Source organism: Schistocerca americana, chromosome 5 (genome assembly GCF_021461395.2).
Source record: "Schistocerca americana isolate TAMUIC-IGC-003095 chromosome 5, iqSchAmer2.1, whole genome shotgun sequence".
Taxonomy (NCBI): domain Eukaryota; kingdom Metazoa; phylum Arthropoda; class Insecta; order Orthoptera; family Acrididae; genus Schistocerca; species Schistocerca americana.
Window position 1 is genome coordinate 638,013,784 of NC_060123.1, and position 18,603 is coordinate 638,032,386.

At 42.0% G+C, this 18,603-nt stretch overlaps 1 protein-coding gene across 1 annotated transcript in view; it reads right to left on the reverse strand.

The window, feature by feature from the left end:
* LOC124616600 (breast cancer anti-estrogen resistance protein 3 homolog) overlaps positions 1 to 18,603 on the reverse strand; it is a 1,084,307-nt gene that overhangs the window by 662,993 nt on the left and 402,711 nt on the right. Inside the window, exon 2 of the mRNA XM_047144920.1 lies at positions 9,793 to 9,950. Coding sequence (XP_047000876.1) covers positions 9,793 to 9,950 — 158 coding nt within the window. The remainder of the gene's footprint in view (positions 1 to 9,792; positions 9,951 to 18,603) is intronic.

The following is an 18,603-nucleotide window of genomic DNA, read 5'->3' on the forward strand; positions in this document are numbered from 1 at the left end:
ATTCGCTTCACAGCACGGGCATTAAACTTGTTGCTTTATGGAAGGGAGGGGGAGGAGTTAATTTTAGCAGGTATGCTGTATCTACACCGGCGTTGTTTTGTGGTGGGGGTTACGAGAAATGCTACAGGGCTCGTTTGTCAGTGTCTAACGTGCTCCAAAGAAAATAACGCTCTAGACACCGGGATTTAGACACGAACAGAGGGTCATGGAGAAATCTCAGCTGTTTTTGCTTCTGTATCAGTATTCAAACCTGGATCTATGCTTTTTGCCTGCTGATCGCTACTAATTAAGTAGCTCATACGCTGCATAGAATAAGAAAATGTTACCTCAATTTATGGCTTTAACGTTCCGGTTTTGCTCGGTTACTGCTCAGTAAGTATCAGCTTGAAATATCTTTATCAGTTAACGGAGGGACTGCCTTTAAGCTTCTCATTTCCCCAAAAATGAAGGTCAGCTGCACTCGCTACCATCGGCACATCCTTGATGGCAAGAGGGGAATAAAATAAATAATGAAATATTTCTTCAATATGTAGGGCTAATCAGAGCTGTAATGTGACGCCACAACGAGTTGACAATGACACCTGTTTTCAGGATAATGTTTAGAAAGAATAGCGAAACATACAAGTGCTTTAACAATTGTCATAGTTGAGATGAAATGTTACGACACTCCAGAAGTAAAACTAGAAGAAGATGAAAAATTTCTTCCAGCAACCAAGAATTTTAATAATGGCGCCTATTTGCGAATATTTCGTTGAAGGGAAAATTTATTTCGCAAAGTGTGAACTTCAGACTACAAACATTACAGTGCCTCTTCCACAGATAAACGACCGATGTATAAATCCGATGACCTTCCCAACAAACTTCCGTCTGATTTTCGGATAACACACATCATCTATTGTTCCTTTATTTCATCTTAATGAATGTCACCATTCGCTCTAAAATCACAATTTTTACTTGCTACACAAAATCACGGGTCTTTCAATATTTTCGTTTACACTTTACTTGTATCGAATTTCACAAGTTGTTGGATATGGTTCAAATGGCTCTGAGCACTATGGAACTCAACTGCTGTGGTCGTAAGTCCCCTAGGACTTAGAACTACTTAAACCTAACTAACCTAAGGACATCACACACATCCATGCCCGAGGCAGGATTCGAACCTGCGACCGTAGCGGTCGTGCGGTTCCAGACTGTAGCGCCTTTAACCGCTCGTCCACTCTGGCCGGCAGTTGTTGGATAGAAATAAAACGTCATGACAGTGTTTTTCCTCGACGGGCACCTTCTATCAGTCTTTCATTTTGTACGCAATTTCCTTGTCAGCAACAGATGAAAGAATGATGCACATGTTCCATTAAATTAGAAACGAACTAAATGTAAGCCGGCCGCGGTGGTCTAGCGGTTCTAGGCGCTCAGTCCGGAACCGCGCGACTGCTACGGTCGCAGGTTCGCATCCTGCCTCGGGCATGGATGTTTGTGACGTCCTTAGGTTAGTTAGGTTTAAGTAGTTCTAAGTTCTAGGGGACTGATGACCTTAGAAGTTAAGTTCCATAGTGCTCAGAGCCATTTGAACCATTTTGAACTAAATGTAAACAACGTTTATTATGACTTACACATTTAAGAGGCATGCTGCAGAATCGAAGTATCTAGATGACCTTCCAAGGGGAGAAAGTAGATGGAGGAACCAAAAGAATGCATTACCACAAAAAAGCGTTCTTTCCCTTGTTCTGTACAATATGTAAACAAATGACCAGTCACAATCGCCGCAAATAAAAATACTCATATATGCAGACGGCACCGCCATTACTTATCAAGGAAGAACGTTTCAAGAGGCTGAAAGAGAGCTGACTGAGGTTTTGCAAACCTTTGGGAGCTACTGTAAGGAAAACCACCTGCGACCTGATCCAGGAAAAAGTCAAGTATGGACATTCCAACTGTATAACAGACAGGTCACATGAGAGTGGGAAATAGAATGGAGAAGGATTAGAGTAGACTATTACAGCAACCCGAAATACTTGGGAGTCAGCCTCACTAGAGCGTACGTTGTCATTAAAAAAAAAAAAAAAACACTACTGAAATTAAAAGAAAAATACCTGCAACAAACAATATTATATGTAAACTGGCCATATCAGCATGAGTAGCGCAGCCTAAAGTTCTTTGATCACCAGCAACGGGTCTCCGTTTTACAGTCGGGAGAATATGTGGCACGAGTATTAGAGGCTTCTTGCCACTCCAAACAAGTAGCGTCGCTTTAAATGAGACTGTCAATGGATGTCTGAGGCTTACACTAATCCACAACATTTAACCACCTGCGACCGTAGAACCACCAGATATCAGACGCAAAACAGAGAGGAAAAAACAGCAAACAAAAACGAGGCACTTCATGTATAACCAGCAAACAGTTCCAACTCGTCTTAATTCAAGGAAGAAATTTCTCCAACACACATTACCGCAAGAAGGCTGATCCGAGACCAGCAGCGTCTCCTTATTGTTGGAGTCCTACAAAAAGAAACCCTATAACCCAAAGATGAAATCACACAAGGGCAGTAAATATAGTGTGATACGAGAAGAGCACAGAACAGTTTAAGGACAGGAGTCGCAAAATGTGAAGTCAACATGTTTAAATGCGGCTACTCTGAAGATGGTCAGCATGATAACGGAAAAACGCAGACGACTGAATATTTGCTCTTATGCCCAAGCATGGTGCCTGATTGCACAGCGGAGATCTACTTTTGAGCAATTACAAGGCTATCAGAGTTGTAGAGCTCTGGAAGAAGAGAGTACAGACGTTCTTGTCCGGATACAGACGGTAAGGTAAAGTAAGTTAAGTATCTGAAATAAGAAGATTATTCCCCCTCTGGTGTTATAACGCGTTTCAAAGATCCCTCGTACTGTAGGCATTCGCATAATTTATTTCTGCGGCTCGACATCCCTGGTGTCGTCACGCGGTAATTACAATGAAGCTCCAAAGAAACTGGTATAGCCATGCGTACTAAAATACAGAGATATGTAAACAGGCAGAATTTGGCACTGCGGTCGGCAACGCCTATATAAGACAACATGTGTCTGGCGCAGTTGTTAGATCGGTTACTGCTGCTATAGTGGTAGGTTATCAAGATTTAAGTGAGTTTGAACGTTGTGTTATAGTCGGCGCACAAGCGATGGGACGCCGCATCTCCGAGGTAGCGATGAAGTGGGAATTTTTCCGTACGACAGTTTCATGAATGTACCGTGAATATCAGGAATCCGGTAAAGCAACAAATCTCCGAATTCATTCGGACAGAAAAAGATCCTGCAAGAACGGGACTGAAGAGAATCATTTAGCGTGACAGAAGTGAAACCCTTCCACAGGTTGCTGCAGATTTCAATGCTGGGCCATGAACAAGTGTCAACGTGTGAACCATTCAACGAAATATCATCGGTATGGGCTTTCGGAGCCGAAGGCCTACTCGTGTACCCTTGATGATTGCACGACACGAAGCTTTACGCTTCGCCTGAGCCCGTCAACACCTACATTGGGTTGTTGATGACTGGAAACATGTTGCGTAGTCTGGCGAGCCTCGTTTCAAATTGTATCGAGCAAATGGACGTGTAAGGGTATGGGGACAACCTCATGAACCCATGAACCCTGCATGCCAGCAGGGGAGTGTTCAAGCTTGTAGATGCTCTGTAATGGTGTGGAGCATGTGCAGTTGAAGTAATATGGGACCCCTGATACGTCTAGATACGACTCTTGATGACAGGTGACACCTACGTAATCATCCTGTCTGATCAGCTACATCCATTCATGTCCATTGTGCATTCTGACGGACTTGGACAATTCCAGCAGGACGATGCGACACTCCACACGTCCAGCGTTGCTACAGAGTGGCTCCAGGAACACTCTTCTGAGTTTAAACACTTCCACTGGCCACCAAACTCTCCAGACATGAACATTCTTGGGCATATCTGGGATGCCTTGCAACGTGCTCTTCAGAAGCGATCTCCACCCCCTCGTATTCTTACGGGTTTATGGACAGTCCAGCAGGATTCATGGTGTCAGTTCCCTCCAGCACTACTTGAGACATTAGTCGAGTCCATGCCACGTCGTGGTGCGCATTACCGCTTGTTCACCGGGGCCCTGCACGATGTTAGGCGGGTGCATCAGTTTCTTTGGCTCTTCAGTGTATAGCCCGGTAGCGATGAACATAAAGCCGTGTAAGCCATCAGTGTGTGAGTAGATCAGATTTTGTTCTGTGCATTTTTATTGTTTGTCTAATGCATTTCTGAACTGTACATATAGAGCACCCGGGCATTTGCTTAAACTGGTGGCTCCAAATTACACGGACACTCAGATTAGTTGGCGTGCCTACCAGACATTCGTTAACCCAGGACACGAACTGGACACACGTCTGACTAATCTCCACGTCTTGGTAATCAATCTAAACATTTTTCATTATACTTGAACGTTGTAAATAGAAATAATACTGAAACCGAAGGTACCCTTTGACAAAATTTTTGTATCTTTGTCTCTTCCTTTACCTATCGTTTATGTCGTTAGCTCTCAGTTTTGCATCATCCAACTGTGATTTCCTGTACACTTGAGGCTTTTGAGTCTGCTGTGACCTTCTGAAAAGTAATGTTTTATCTCTCTTCCGTCAAACGTATGAATATTGACAGTCATCTGAATTCTTATCTTTCTCGGCGTCTGAATTTCTCATAATTATGCAATAACTAGGATCTCTGTTCCCGTTACACCGACTGAATAATTGTGATTTCCAGTTGTAACGTAAATATCGCTACTACACGGCGTTGCTGGTAGCGTGGAAAGTACAGGATATTAAATTTCACTAGTTATAAGTTCTTTAGATTTTATTTTGCAGTTTCATTAATGAGTTCTACTACAACAAATTTTATGTGTTGTTGTTTTTGTTGTGGTCTTCATTGGGGTATTTGAGTCTGATGCACCTCTGCACGGCAATCTACCCCATGCAAGCCTCTTTATCTGTGGTTCACTACCGCAGTCCACGTACATATGGACGAGCTCCTTGCAGTCAAACTGGTGCCTCCTCCCCACCCCCTTCCTCCCCGCAGCATACACACACACACACACACACACACACACACACACACACACACACAAACACACACACAAACTAACTCTCTCTCTTCCCCTATCAGGATCATCAGGAAGTTGTTTCCTTGATGCCTCAGGATGTCCCCTATCAACCGATCCCTTCTTTTAGTCAGGTTGTATCATAACTTGCTTTTCTCTCAAATCCGAATAATGGTTAGTCACCCCACCTACCCATGTAATCTTTAAAATTCTTCTGTAGCATATTTCAAAAGCTTCTGTTCTTTTCCAGTCTCAACAGCTAATCGCCCACGTTTCACTTTCGTACAAGCCTACAATACCTTCAGAAAAGGTTTCTAGCAATTAATTTTATTTTCAGTGTTATCAAATTTCTCTTTTTCAGAAACGCTTGTCTTGCTACTGTTAGTCCGCAGTCCACTTCGGCCTTCATAAGTCGTTTTGCTGCCCAAAAGCAAAACTCGTCTAATACTTTTCTAATCCAAGTCCCTCAGCATTGCCAGATTTAATTGAACTACACTCAGTTACCTTTGTTTTACTTTTGTTGATATTCAACATATAAGCTCCTTTTAGGACACTATCCATTCCGTAAAATGTGACCTTCCAAGTCCTTTTCCTGCCTTGACAGGATTACAGTGTCATCAAAAATTCTAAAGGTATTCGCCCTTTACTTTAATTTCCTTTCCAAATTTCTCCTTGGTTTTCTTCACTCCTTTTGTTCAGTCCATTTTCTACTACTGTCTTTACTTTCGTTCCTTTTCCTATTAACTGATTTTACGTATCTCTGGTGTACAATATACATAAATATGTTCGTTTACAATCTCTCTCTTGTTGTAGTCATGTTTACGTTTGGAATATGTCAGTCACTGACTTACCAATCTGAATGAGTTATTTCGTCAGTGTGCTAAAATACCTATATATGAGTTGTATGTACGAGTAAAAAGCATTTCCATGCAAATAGTTAGATAACAATATATTATAGGTATTTCATTACGACTTGTAACCAACTTATGTATCGTGCATTAAGACAGCTTATATTCAACTGACCAAAACCGCTTTTGGTCTTAATAAGCAATCTTCACATTCGTTGATATAAATTTTTCTCGTACTGCATCTGTAAGATAAGCATTGATATCGGCTGATATGAAGATGATTTACTGAAACTAAAACCGGTTTCACGGCCGACTGAGCATACACTGTCAAACAAGTATTCATAGAGTTGTGGGAAATGGTCTCCACTTCCTTATGAAAAGAAAAAAATCTCACTATTTGCCCAAATTTGTTTGAGCACAAATATGTCATCCTCAGAGGGCCATGTTATATTCAGTGCTTGAAAAAACGTGTTTTATGAAGTAATTACTGAACAAAAAGAAGACCTAAATATTTCACATATATTGTAATTTTGTCAGAGACACCAAAGAACTTGGAAGAACACCTGAACGGAATGAAAGTACCTTAAAAAGAGGTTAGAACATGACTATCATGACAAGTAAAATAAGTTCACTGAACGTAGTCGAGTTAAATCACACGGTGCACAGGGAATTAGATTAGAAAATGAGACACTAAAACTGGTAGTCTTGTTTTGCTATTTGGGTAACAAAGTAACTGTCGATGGTCAAAGCAGAGAGGGTATAAAACGGAGATTGGCAACAGCAAGAAAAAGTTACTAAAAACAGAAATTTGTTTTCGTCGAATATAAATTTAACTGATTGGCAGTATTCTCTTATGGTAATTTCTGGAGAGTAATCTTCGACGAAAGTGAAAGGTGAGTAATAAACAGCTCAGACAAGAAGAGAAGTTTACAAATGCGGAGTTACAGAAGAAAGCCTAAGATTAATGCGATTTTGTCATATGATGACATGGTTGGGGACCGTGGCTGTTATTGGAAGACAAATGTTGATGGTGTGGAGGCAGCAACGAGCCACAAATTTATTTTAAGTTCCTTTATTCAAAAGGTACCGTTACCTGTTTCGAATCATTACGATTCATCGTCAGACGGCTATCATGCTTTCATTATAACACGTGCTGTGTTTTTTACTGATTAGTTATTGTGAAATGTCGATTTGGAGAACTTGTTTTCGTAGTTTTCGTCCAGCAGACAACGTTTGTAGTTTTCACCGCATTCACATCATTGCACACATAAACTTGCATAATTGAGCGCTTCAGATTTGTCACCTGGAGTGACTCAATGTCTCGCTGTATAATTGTTTCAAATGAGTCTAAGCACTATGGGACTTACAATCTGAGGTCATCAGTCCGCTAGAACTTAGAACTACTTAAACCTAACTAACCTAAGGACATCACACACATCCATGCCCGAGGCAGGATTCGAACCTGCGACCGTAGCTGTATGGTTGTACAACATGCAATGTGTGGATTTCATGAGCAGTAATCTCTATTCCAATTTTCTGTACAGGTTTCGGAACTCTCGGAACCGAGGTGATGCAGAACTTTTTTGAGGTGTGTATATATGAAAGGCAATGTTCTGACAGACTGAAATGATCATCGCACAGCCCAATCTGCTAAGGATGGAAGCTTGAAATTTGAAGAGATTGTTGATCTTATAGTATAGGCATCGTTTAAGAAGTGAATTTTCGAAATTCCACGGTAAGGGGATTAAATAGGCGATGAAAGGTTTTTTTGAAAATATCTATCAGTGTAATTTTGAAACTGTAACTTCGAAAATTCATATACGTTTTTTCGGTAAGAAACAAAAAAATACGTGTGCCAGTATGTTTGGAAATTTAACCCCTACTGGGGTTAAATAGTTGGTGAAAGTTTTGTTTTTGAACAAATCATTATAAATGAACTAATAAGCATTTTTAAAGCTAAATCCATGAAAACTGGTATTTGACTTCTCGGTTGGAAATAAAAAAATACATGTTTCAGTGTTTTTGGAAATTCAAGCCTCAAGTGGGTAAAATGGGGATGGAAGTTTTTATGGAAATATTTCATTATCGAAGCGTTATTTGAATCTAAATCTATGAAAATTTGTATTTGGCTTATCGGTTAGAAATAGAAAATAACTTGTTTCTCTCTCTCTCTTTTTTTTTTTTCCCCAGTCCCTAACGGCGTGAAACAGGGCCAGACTGACTCACTGACTCATCATCGCCCAGCCCAGGCCACTGAGGATAGGAACATGAAATTTGGTAAGGGTGTTGATCTTATACACTAGGAATAGTTTAGTAAGGGATTCTTCGAAATTCCATTCCTAAGGGGGTGAAATTTTCTTGAAAATATGTCGCTCTTAAGGCAATTCTGAACCTAGAACTTAAAAAAATTGACATTTGGTTTCTATGTCAGAAATTAAAGTAAGTGCTTCAGTATTTTTGGAAATTCAACCAACAAGGGGGTCAAATAGTGGGTGAAAGCTTTTTTGGAAAACAAATCATTATTAAAACAATTTTGAAGCCACATCTATAAAAGTTAATCTCTGATTTCTCGATTAGAGGAAAAAAAAAATATAGGCTTCAGTACTTTTTGGAAATTCAATATCGAAGAGGGTAAAATAGGGAATGGAATTTTTTGCGAGAATATTTCGTGATGTTAAAACTTTTTAAAGTTAAATCTATTAAAATTTGTATTTGCCTCCTAAAGAAATATGTGGTACGGGAGGAAATTTTCTATGAAAATATCACGTGAACTCAACGGGCGAGATTATCAAAGACCTCTGACTCTACCTACCAGAAACGGATTTTGGTCAGAAGCACATTCGGAATATACCATGCCATGCCTCTGCGACTTTCATTAGTGTGTAAAATTTACACGATATTGCAGTCTGTGATCATAAAAATTGGATTAAAAGAAAACGAATTAAACCTGTGCATACCATACAGTCAACGTGAGTGAAGCAGCGAGCGCTAAGCCAGTTCGCCATGAAGGTGATTGGGGGACAGATCGCGTATTAATGAACACTAACAAGTGTCTGAATATCAGGCGCTGTCTTCCTACTGTACTAGGCTGCAATTGATGTTCCGACTGTTTTGCTATTCCTTCTACCGAGTTATCTGAACTTGTTTCTTTCTTATTTAATTCTTCACCCTCCCCCCTTTCTCTCTCTAGGTGTGTACGTGTTCAGTTTAATAAAGAACAGAACTCATGTTCTCGTATCGTATAGTTCCTCAGATTACCGTTGTGTACTGCAGTCGTTAGTAATCTTTCTGATGCTGCCCTCTGCAAGTGAGACTTTTCCTCTGTGGTAAGGCTTTGGTGTAAGCTGCAATAGATTTGATAATTTTTTAGATCTATATCAGTTTTCCCTGGATTGTGTTAATGTGCTAATTTCACACAATGAAACTGCAGTTAAAGAGAACGTTATTCTGTTAACTCGTCAATCATCTTCAGAAAATCATCATGTTGTTGCGGGCGGCACGATAATCACATGAAAATTGAGATAAAAGCTAACCTAGAGACGACGGTAATGATTTTTTATGCCTTACTTTCGTCTAGTCATCATTTCGTAAAACATGTTGAATTTTGTAGATCGGAATAAAACATGACTCACTGATGACGAGCCAAACACGCTTGGGCAATAAGTATTCGTTGTCTGCATAATCAGGGGGAAACCAGTCTCCATAAATTAGTCTGCAAACCCGCCTGCTGAAAGAGCATCACTAACTGAAGGATGAAGTGTCGCGGATTTCTTCTCGGACAGGACGTCGGTTTTCGTCAGTTCCTACCAGTGTTTTGCGCAGCTAGTGACACCTATTGACGGTTGCACCCACCTCGACGCCGTCGAACTTCTCGAAGAGCGCGGCGTACTGCGTCAGCTCCAGCACCTCGATCCACGTGCGCACGTCCATGTGCGGCCGCGACGGCGGCACTGCCATCTTGCGGCGCGACAGCGAACTCAGCGACGGGAACCGGAAGCTCCACGCGATGCCTGCGGACAAAGAGCGCGCTGTTTGAATCGCCGTTACATGCAGACTGCGGAGCGTAGTTTCTGTACAAATTGACTCAAAACACAAAGCTATATGACCGTGTCGTTGACGATACGATAGACTATAAGCCAAACAACTAGGAATAGGGTGCTCCATTTCGGCAACGACATATTACTTCAAGCAACACCTCCAAGCTGTGTTAAGAACTTTATTGTCCTGCCGGTTTCCAGTTTGCATTATCGTCTTAGAAAGCGTCGGAGGATAAAATACAAAATACCAGTTAAAGAATTGAAAAAATTTTTCAATAAAAGTAATTACAAAATCGTTAAAAAATTTACATCCATTGTGGATGAGGAACTGCAAATCTGATTTAAATTTGTGCTTTATGTAGGTATGATATACAGTCAGTCGCTTCTTAAATATGACATGATTTATTGTTCCATTAATTAGTTTTCGAGTCACTTTATGCTAATCATCAGATGGACAAGCTACAGCACTATAATTTTTTTTGGCCATTTGCAGCTAATCTCTAGGGTGGTGCTGGCGAAAATAACGCATATTTAGGCAAAAGTCAACGAAATGTGTCCGAAACAAAAAGATCGCTATGTTTTTGAATACTTACAATACATGGCATCTTAGCATAGACCAGAAATTCCCTCAATGAAATGTATTTTAGACAGCTTACACACACACACACACACACACACACACACACACACACACACACACACACACATTGCACACATCCACACACACAGTATGTAGAAGCACATGACTTTACTAAACAAACACTAAATGTAAATACAAACCGTACAAGTTTTCTAGTTATTCTCTTTGCCTACGCGATCTTTGACTTGAGATGCGTTAAATTAGAGAATATAATATAAAAAGAATAGATAATGTATGCCAGAGAACACTGCAAGCTGTAGACGTGTCTATACGTTAGCACTGTACGTGTAATATGAATCAAAAATAGTAAACTTTTTCTACTTGTTTACCTGTAACTTTTTTTATGGATGTTACGTGTATAATGCTAGCGTGTAGCAGTACAAATGGTTCAAATGGCTCTGAGCACTATGGGACTCAACTGCTGTGGTCATCGGTCCCCTAGAACTTAGAACTACTTAAACCTAACTAACCTAAGGACGTCACACACATCCATGCCCGAGGCAGGATTCGAACCTGCGACCGTAGCAGTCGCACGGTTCCGGACTGCGCGCCTAGAACCGCGAGACCACCGCGGACGGCTATAGCAGTACATACAGCTTGTAATGTTCACTTTCGTCTATTATGTATGCTTCTAAATATTTTATTCTGTCATTTGCTAAAGCACATGTATTAGGCCGCCAAATGGGAATGTGCAATATTTATAACCCTGAAACTCTTTGAGTTTACGTTCAGTTCTTGTTTACTGCAAAACCAAGTTCATGTAAGAACTGCGTGCGTGCGTGCGTGTGTGTGTGTGTGTGTGTGTGTGTGTGTGTGTGTGTGTCCAAGATGCCTAAAACGTATATTACCAAAATGTAAAATATCAGTCCTTTCCGCGAACACCACGACTGTAGCTGCATATTAATGGTCCGGAAAAAAAGTTCCGTAATACCACCACGTGTCGATAAGCTTGCAGTAGCTCGAAAACTAGTTAATAGTGCAATAAATAGTATGTAATTCAAAACAGCGACTGGTTGTGTATCGTATCTAAATAAACCGACAAAACAAATGTTGGTACAAGATGCACGGAACATGTTACCTGTATGGTATGGATTTTCGTTGCATAAATGATCCAGTGGGATTCATACTCATCATGAACGACAACACAGCTTATAGGTTATACTTGTTATACTCGGAAGTTTATTAAGTTTGCACCATGTTACGTTGTAGAACGGTTTCTATGGGTAGAAGAATCCTCTGAAAGTGTGTCTAGTTTGCCGGCCGCGGTGGTCTTGCGGTTCTAGGCGCTGCAGTCCGGATCCGTGGGACTGCTACGGTCGCAGGTTCGAATCCTGCCTCGGGCATGGATGTGTGTGATGTCCTTAGGCTGGTTAGGTTTAAGTAGTTCTAAGTTCTAGGAGACTGATGACCTCACATGTTAAGTCCCATAGTACTTAGAGCCATTTGAATCATTTGTCTGTAGTTTTCTTAATCGTGCCTCAACAAATAAGCGCTATGTCTCTCTTGCCTTTACTTTCCCTAAAGCGAAAGTGATCGTCATCTAGCTGAAGATGATAAGATGATCGAAATCGATACTTAATAAGAATTTTATAAGGGACGATCAAACAGTTTCCGATTGTGGGCATTGCTGCAGTGCATATGCAACCCAGAGCGATGCAGATGCGGGCATATAAACACCGACGTGTAGTCAAAGGTTTGGTGTAGCCTTCAAACGGAAACTTTGTGATCGTCCCTTGAATAATAGCATCTTTGTTCAAATTATATAATACGACTAATCTGAAAAAAATCTGCTGTTGAAAAACTCCTTATTAAATACCTGGTTTCCATCCTCTTATATCTGCTCATAGAAAGACTTGTATACGGTAATGCGCGTGCCTGAAAACCGAGAAGTCGTGGAATCGGATCCCGGTCGAACCACCGTCTGTCAGTCCGCTTCTTGACCTAGCCGGAACTGACACATGGCTCGGATTACTCGTTAAACCGTAAGTTTCCTTTGCCCATTTGGATAATTGGGGTGGGTTAGGGACACGCAAGTCACCGAAGCGGTGTCCATTTGAAAGATTAGCACCAGGGCAATGAGCCACAGGAAATCCGAATGGATTCTTGTCAGCCACCCTGAAGGACCGCCAGCCAGCACTATCAATGCTGTGGCTCACTCGAAATAGGAGTGGTCACCTTCACTCCAGTGACGCTCCTTCCGAGTCGAGAATCCAGTGATCAGAGCCACCACTCTAGAGTTTCTCTAATAAAAAAGGTATTTTGTATTATTATTATTGGTTAGACTGATATGAATTAATTAATTGAAATTGAATGTTAATAGATAATATCTCTCCTAGTAAACATGGCTTTTAAGAGAACACTGAGTAATTGGTAAGTACTGGTTAAGAACACTACATGAATGTTCCTTGCTTAGCTGTAGGCAATACTGTCTAAATGGTAAAACAGGACACAGAAAAATGTTACTTCCCTTTCTAATTAAGCTGGACCCTGCCTTCCAGGATCGTCATTACATGAGACCAGCAAGTGCGTTGGTGGACGATATTGTTTCGAGACCAATCACCGATTTGAGTATTACGCTGTTCACGTAATAAAATTGTGCGTATCTTGAGCGAACAAGATCGATAAAGATGATCTCAGGGAGGTATGCGCTATAATCTGATGGATTAAACGGCGAATGCAGTCGCGACCACCAAACAATGCGCCAGCTATTTCCCTTCGATCCAGTCTGAAACTGGACTAAAAAAATGCATAATAAAATCACATATAAAATGAATAGCAAGGAAAGAGATCTTCAAAGAAAACACTGCTATTTAACATCAAATTAACATAATTATTCAACAAAAGCGTACAATTTACATGAGTTACACTTACACGGCTTGTCTCGGTAGCAGAGGACAAATGAGAGAAAGAGAGCTGGTCGCGTTCCGCCTTTTTTTATATCGTCAGACAAACGAATGTACCTTCTGCATTTTGTTTCACAGAGTTCTCTTCACTCATTTTAATTCAGAGATACTTCCCAAAATAATTCATGAATAATTAAAAATACACCATCTCATTAGTACACAGTTCCTTTCCATTAATATATAGACTGAAGAGCCAAGGAAACTGGTACACCTGCCTAATATCGTGTAGGGCCCAGCGAGCACGCTGAAGTGCCGCAACACGACGTGGCGTGGACTCGACTAATGTCTGAAGTAGCTCAGGAGGAAATTGACACCACGAATCCTGCAGGGCTGTCCATAAATCCGTAGGAGTACGAGGGGGTGGAGATCTCTTCTGGACAACACATGGCAAGGCATCCCAGGTATGCTCAATGATGCCTGGGGAATTCATAGGCCAGCGGAAGTGTTTATACTCAGAAGAGTGTTCCTGGAGCCACTGTGTAGCAATTCTGGATGACGGGGTGTCGCATTGTCCTTCTGGAATTGCTCAAGTCTGACAGAATGCACGATAGAGATGAATGGATGCAGGTGATCAGACAGGACGCTTACGTACGTGTCACCTGTCAGAGTCGTATCTAGGCGTATAAGAGGTCCCATACCATTCCAGCTGCACATGACCCACACCATTACAGAGCCTACACCAGCTTGAACAGTCCCCTGCTGACATGCAGGGTCCATGGATTCACGAAGTTGTCTCCATACACGTAACCACCCATCCGCTCGAGATAATTTGAAACGAGACTCGTCCGACCAGGCAACATGTTTCCAGTCACCAACAGTCCAATGTCGGTGTTGACGGGCCCAGGAGAGGAGTAAAGCTTTGTGTCGTGCAGTCACCAAGGGTAAACGAGTGGGCCTTCGGCTCCGAAACTCCATATCGATTATGTTTGCCGGCCGTTGTGACCGAGCGGTTCTAGGCGCTTCAGTCCGGAACTGGGCGACCGCTACGACCGGAGGTTCGAATCCTGCCTCGGGCATGGATGTGTGTGATGCCCTTACGTTAGTTAGGTTTAAGTAGTTCTACGTTCTAGGGGACTGATGACCTCAGATGTTAAGTCCCATAGTGCTCAGAGCCATTTGAACCATTCTGATGATGTTTCGTTGAATGGTTCACACCCTGACTGTTCCGGCGCAACGACAAGCGCCAGCACGAAGATCAAGAACGATACAGCAGCGAGGGTTGAGAGATGACGTCAGCCAATATGACGCTGACTATGACGTCACCACGACAGGAGCGGCATCTACGCAAATAGAATAAAAGCGACGCGCCGGCTCGGCAAGGCCGCACTAGAAGAGAGGACTAGAACTGTCGCACTAGACGAGCCGCACTAGAACAGCCGCACTGATATTAACGATAGCAGTGACCTACGAACTTGTATGATTAGCTTGCATGGAAATCATATATATCAAAGGACACTGATTATTTGCATGTCTTCAATTGCTTGCGACCCATCATGTAGAAACGAAAGTTAAGTATTGTCACTTCAATTACTTTAATGAACTCCATTAATATGATTTACTTCTATGTCGTCTAGTTATCCGAGAAAACAGCTTCCTAGGCACCCTATAACAGACGAGCGGGCAGGATTCCACAGTGGCACTTGTTGATGGCCCAACATTAAAATCTGCAGCAATTTGTAGAAGGATTGCGCTTCTGTCGATCTGAACGATTCTCTTCAGTCGTCGTTGGTCCCGTTCTTGCAGGATCTTTTTCCGGCCGCAGCGATGTCGGAGATTTGATGTTTTATCGGATTCCTGATATTCACGGTACTCTCGTGAAATGGTCCTGCGGGAAAATTCCCACTTCATCGCTACCGCGCAGATGCTGTGTCCCATAGCTCGTGCGCCGAGTGTAACACCACGTTTAAGCTCACTTAAATCTTGATAGCCTGCCACTGTAGCATCAGTAATCGATCTAACACTTGTTGTCCTATATAGGCTTTGCCGACCGCAGCGCCGTATTCTGCCTGTTTACATACCTCTATATTTGAATACGCACGACTATACCAGTTTCTTTGGCGCTTCAGTGTATATTTATTTATATATGTAAAATTATTTATAATATTTTCAGGCGTTAATTAAAATTGGGGCTATGCATTTATAAAGTAGCATTTCACCAGCTTTCAGTGTTCCTCGCTCCACCAGGCGCAAACTCGAGGAAACCATATGCTGGGCACGAAGAACAGGCTCTACTCTCTAAGTTGAGGAAGAGTGAGACCATCTATGAGCTGCGACTGGGCTCAGGTGATGTATACGGTGACACAAACTGTGTCCTCTGGAAGACACGGGACTCCGCCAAAGCAGAAGAGCACCAGCCTCCCAGCGACTCAGGTGCAACACAATTGAGGTTACACTCCTTAGAGGGCCCACTGGCAGCAGCTATGTTTATCTCTCAGCGTTACATCACACAAGTAGTTCTCACATGGGCATTCAACCACCACAAAAGGATGTAAGCAGACACAAGACCCGATCAAGGAGATAGTTCGTCATTACTTAAAGACAGTAGCCGAAGCCCATATCTCAGCAAGCGCCAACAAACGCCGAGAAGAAGAGCCGAACTGGACACTACACAGCGTGGTTTAGAATGAATACACGGTTTTAAGGCTTTGTAGCATTTATTATATTCTAATTTTAAAGCATGTGACCAAGAGCAGTGCAAGCATGAGCAGTTTTGTACAGTACAGATTATGTGCAAAGAAATATTTACTGGAAGAAGGCTATACCAAGAGCGTTTAGCACATATAGGACAATAAATGGCTGCATGAACAGGATACAGATACGAATACCACAGAAGATGCCTCACATCAACAGGCGAAACATGTCTAGTACTCAAGAATAAATTTCAGTCGCAAAAGACGGAACATGAAACAGTACTTTGAAAGGGAAGAGGACCCATTTCTAAACAGGATTTTAATGTTTGTTGAAACTTGGGTTCACAATTTTGAACCAGAGTCCAAGAGACAAAGGATGGAATGGAAGAATTTGTGGGACGGTGTCTCAGACAAGAAGACCAAGACTTCTTTACATCAGGTATAAGAAACAATTTTATCGTAAGTGACATCAGTATTAACATTAGTGGGGATTATCCTGTGAAGTAGTAAAAGTCTTATTTAGTAAAAGTGCAATCTATTTTTCTACATAAGTTTGTCTATTTAATTAGTGAATGTCCGTTGAGTCGTGCTGGATTGCCCCTTACATGCTATCGCCTGATCCCTGGACGAAGAGCGTCGGGCTGCCTCTGAAGCGATCAGTTGGCTGGAAAACCAGGACATTGATTTTTAACTTTTCCTTTTTTATTTTACTGGTTACTAGGGGTATTTTTTAAGACACATGTTGGGGGTTAAAAGGAAATTGTTGGGATTGCATTCTTCCAATCCAGTGGTCGACCATGGAAATTTCTCTCAGGGTAATCGGATTCCTACAGGGTCGCAATCACTACCCTCAGTGTTGTGACTTAAAGCTGGCCGGAAGCACACACCTGTGACTCCTGCAATGCTGGAACGAGCAGACACTCTCAATCGAGGTCATCAAACAGTCAAACACCTCTCCCTGCTCAAATAGACGTTTCTGTTGGCCTGTGCGTCCGAGAGGAGCTGAGAAAACTTCGTTGGCCTGTGCTTCCCCATCCACTCTACAGCCCAGACCTCGCACCTAGCGACTTCCATCTCTTTGGCACAGAGGAGGATGTATCCCGTGGGAAGCAGTACATGGAAGATGGGGAAGTTAGTGATGCAGCGAGACGTTGGCTCCGACGTCGACCAGTAGACTGGTACCATGCAGGCATACAGGCCTTCCCAGTAAGGTGGCGTAGGGACGTCGCACTGAACGGAGGCTATTTTGAAAAATAGGGTTTTGTAGCCAGAAGAATGAGATATAATATGGTGTATCGGAAAACAGAATAAAACCTACCTGCTTTCATAAAAAAAATGTGTTGCCTTAGTTATTGAACGCCCATCGTATATACATAGAAACAGGTCAAGGTACTGTATATTTAGAAGGCAATACTCAGAGCGTTTTTACTTTATCCACTGTTTTTTTCATTATATATATCAAATAACTCGAAAAAAAACAGGTTTTTTTGCTTCCTCAATAAAGCTGAATTTTCACTGTTACAAAAAAAATTTTTAATGGATGGAAATTTCATCGATTTATGTAGCAGTTTTGCAGGTGTCATAAAAACTAAATTATTTTTCGCTTTCAGATGTTTGGTCCTTCTTGTGGTAGAACACTCAAAGTAAGAAATCAGAAGTCCTTGTGGAACCTTCAAAATGTGGCATGAAAACAAAATAAACAATGAAATAAAGATTGGGAAGACACAAAAGCGCAAAATCGACAGCCATAACGTGAGTGAGCACGGCGAGAGTAGATTGAGCTTCCGGTGTCCGCAGACGATGACTGCGTCCACCCACCAACGTCAAAAAATTGCTTCCGGAGGAGCCTTGTGTGGTGTTGGCAGAAGAGCCAACACTGTTTTTGTAGAGGAGGCCGAAATGCACGCGTTTAATTACACGCTGACTGGCGTGAGGTCTGGAACAGGACAATATCTTGAGAATTGCAAATAAAGTACGTAGCTGATATAATACTTAACTTTAATCCACAATTGTAGAACATCTCTCGTTACGGTACATGCTTCATAATATTAATTATCAATTGAATACGGCGCCTTGCTAGGTCGTAGTTAATGTAGCTGAAGGCTATGCTAACTATCGTCTCGGCAAATGAGAGCGTATTTGTCAGTGAACCATAGCTAGCAAAGTCGGTTGTACAACTGGGGCGAGTGCTAGTACGTCTCTCTAGACCTGCCGTGTGGTGGCGCTCGGTCTGCTATTACTGACAGTGGCAACACGCGGGTCCGGCGTATACTAATGGACCGCGGCCGATTTAAAGGCTACCACCTAGCAAGTGTGGTGTCTGGCGGTGACACCACACCTTGACTTTGAACTGTTCCGTTCAGTTTAGTTGACGGCCTATGTGAATGTCGCCGTTTGAACTGGATTGTGGAATAGTTTGGTACTCCGGTACGTCGAGTATGAATCGATCTTCA